The sequence below is a fragment of the Myzus persicae genome, unplaced genomic scaffold (genome assembly GCF_001856785.1).
Source record: "Myzus persicae strain clone G006 unplaced genomic scaffold, MPER_G0061.0, whole genome shotgun sequence".
NCBI lineage: Eukaryota > Metazoa > Arthropoda > Insecta > Hemiptera > Aphididae > Myzus > Myzus persicae.
In genome coordinates this window covers 109-3575 of record NW_019101067.1, presented here as the reverse complement: position 1 = coordinate 3575, position 3467 = coordinate 109, and the positions used below count along the sequence as shown (strand labels likewise).

The window sequence follows — 3467 nt, the reverse complement described above, 5'->3', positions numbered from 1 at the left end:
TAATACATAGGTGTGTAAGAAGAAGGAATAAGATAAGATACATATTTTACAAAATAAGTTATTATTTTAAAATTATTATAAGTTGCACTATCACTATATGTTGTACCCAGATGGCAATTATAAACAAATAAGTTATTTTATTTTTAACTGAGTTAAGTTAATCATTTTTTCCTTAATAACTTTAAACTTTTAGAGAAAAATATATTATTTGTTAACTATTAATGTTGACTTAACCTAAATAACTTAAGTAATTTGTTTCATAAGTTTGCCTATTTTCGGTATATTTTATATTTTAGTTTTAGTATAAAATACTATACGTCTATAATACCTATATATTTTTTAATTCTGTAGATCATCAATTACTTTCAAATGATCCTACCAACATTTCTGATGATGATATTATATTGACGGAGAAAGAAGCCGAAGGACCGATACCATCTCCAAACACTGATTATGGTTAGTAACTTGCTTTGTTTAAATCAAACTGATAATATTTTGAACTCAACTATTGATAGCAAGTGAGTTGAATGTTTTGAATGTCAATATATTATTATGTGTATATCCTTTTTATGTCTCAGTCTTACAAACACATAACATAGCAAACTATACGTTCTGAATAATTCATTTAACTGTTACGTTTAATATAATACATAGTGAATTGAACTCATGTATTCCTTGTTAGTGATTAACCATTTATACTTTTATTAATGCATGCATATTTTGTTTTAAGGACAAAGTGATTCAAGAAAAGAAAACGATCCTGTAAGATTTTCAAATACCAACAAAAGATTGAGTTTTGAACAGAAAAATTATATTTTAAACTTGGGTGCATCTCAACCAACATCTCAGCAGATGCCATTTCAGAAGTTCCCAAAAACTAACAAATACAGTTTTCATCCTCAGTGGTACACTAGAACTTTACCTGATGGATCTATAGGATTTCGTAAATGGTTATCATATTCAATTTCATGTGACAAAGTATTTTGCCTTTATTGCATGTTATTCGGTAAATCTCCTAAGAAAGCATGGGTTTATGATGGTGTTCTCGTTGGAAGGATGGAAACCATATGCTAACATTCCATGAAACTTCCTCTATACACATTACACATAGCTGCATCAATCGATGCAACTATACATGAGAAATGTTCCCCAATATTACCAGCGTTAGAAGAAAAAAAGAAATTTGATGTTCAAAATAACAGATTAGTTGTCAAACAACTGATAGATATTACCCTATTTGTAGGAAAACATGGACTTGCGTTTAGAGGCCATAAAGAAAAGTGGACAGATTCTGTCCGTGGAAATTTTAAAGATCTAGTTGTTTTATTAGCTGAATATTCACCTGTATTGTCATCATATATTACTCTTTTAAAAGATAAGGGAAAATCTATTACATCATTAATATCATGGCAACGACAAAATCAGTTGATTGATGCTATTTCAAATTCAATTAACAATTCGATCTCACAAGAAGTTGAAGCTGCTTGTATTTTCAGCATATCTGTTGAAACTACGTTTGACATATCTAGACAAGAACAGGTGTCTTTCATAGTGCGTTATGTTGATGAAAGCAATGGTATGATCTATGAACGTTTACTTGCAATGTCTTCCACTGCATCTACTAAAAGTGAAACACTATTTAATATCTTCAAAGAAGTTTTTAATAAAACTTGCCTTAATTGGAAAAAACACCTAATAGGACAGTCGTATGATGGTGCAGCTAATATGAGGGGTGAGTATAATGGCTTACAATTTAAAATTAAAAATGAAAATCCACACGCTATTTATATTTGGTGTTGGGCTCATCGTCTGAATTTGGTTGTGGAACAAGGTGTTGCAAGTTGCCTTGAAGCAGTTGATTTCTTTGGAATTTTGGGAAAAGTCTTTGACTTTATATGTAGCAGTAAAAATCGTGTTTTTCTTTTTGAAAAAAATCAAAAAATTCGTAATCCCAAATCACCAGTTCGTCGTTTGAAACGTGTAACTACCACTAGGTGGAGTAGCCATTCTACAGCTTTAGGTACAATTTTACTGACTTGGGAATCTTTAGTTGATACTCTGGAAGATCTCAGGACATCAGAAGCTTCATCAGATGCATCATCATTTCTTTCATATTTCCAATCTGAACGATTTCTGTATACATGTTTTTTATTTAAACATATTTTTTCTGTACTTGATCCATTGAGCAAAACCTTTCAAGCAATAGATGTAGACCTTATAACAGCATCATCAATGATAAGATCTAAAAGAGAACAGTTATTAAAGCTCCGCGAAGACTTTAAATCAATTGATATCGAAGTGAAGCAATTCATTGAAAATCATAAAGATGAACATTTTACTCCTTTACCACAAAAACGATCAAGAAAAAGAAAAATGATGCCTGGAGAACAAGCAATAGATGAACCAACTTCTGAAATTTCTGACCCTTTGACTAATTTTAAGTATCACACTTTTTATGTAGTGCTTGATATCATATGCAGTCAGATCGATCAAAAATTTAATGAATCAACACTGTCTATATTTAAAGATTTATCACTAATAACTAAAAAAAGAATTTTAGAAATAAAAATGGATAATAAAAAACTACCTAGTGATGCATTTGAAGACGTAGCATCAATATATTCAAAGTATTTCAATGCAGAAATATTAAAGACAGAATTTATATGGCTTATTAGTTGTTTTTCTGATCTAGAAAAAACCATTTGTTTACCAAAATATCTTCATAAGGATAATAAAACATATTCTGATTCTGAATCCCATGATTCTGATTCTGAGTCTGACGAAGAATTAATTCTTAAAGACCATATTGAAGATTTTACTAATAGCAACTCTCTTATTTATATATTTAAAATATTTTGCAGTTCAAATATCAGATTTACACTACCAAATATTTACATGCTGGTCAAAATTGCAGTGACATTACCTGTTTCCAGTGCTTCTACTGAACGCAGTTTCTCAAAACTTAAGCTAGTAAAAACTAGATTGAGATCAACTATGGCTGAGTCTAGATTAGAGGGCTTAATGCGCATTGCATGCGAACAAGATATTCAAATTAACACTGATAGTGTTATAAATAATTTTGCGAAAAATAGTAGCCAGTTATTAAAATTATTAACTTAAGTACAATTGGTACTTATAAACTATATTTATACAGTGTAACCTACCTTAATAAAACAATTATTTTAATATACTTAAACAGTTTATATTTTATGGATGAAACTATGAAAGCAAAACTTTAAATCTCTTTGTTGGTTAAATATCAATATTATTAAATTAATTAGTTGCAAAATTTTATTATCTTTCTTAAAATTAAAAAAATAAAACTTTTTTAGGTAGTTTCAAGCCTGGGTTAATTATACAGTAAAACCTCGCTAAAACGGAACTTCGGTAAGACGGAAACCCCGGTATTACGGAATATTTTTTTGGTTTCGTTTCAAATTGCATATAATTTTATCCCGCTAAGACGG

The 3467-nt window shown here is 29.6% G+C and overlaps 1 protein-coding gene across 1 annotated transcript; it reads left to right on the top strand.

Annotated features, from left to right (window-relative positions):
* The first annotated feature begins 1080 nt into the window (after nucleotides 1-1080).
* Nucleotides 1081-3120, top strand: LOC111027591 (zinc finger MYM-type protein 1-like). Its single transcript, XM_022305994.1, has 2 exons — nucleotides 1081-2479; nucleotides 2561-3120. The coding sequence occupies exons 1-2, from the start codon at nucleotides 1081-1083 to the stop codon at nucleotides 3118-3120; spliced, it is 1959 nt and encodes a 652-aa protein (XP_022161686.1).
* The last annotated feature ends 347 nt before the right edge of the window (nucleotides 3121-3467 follow it).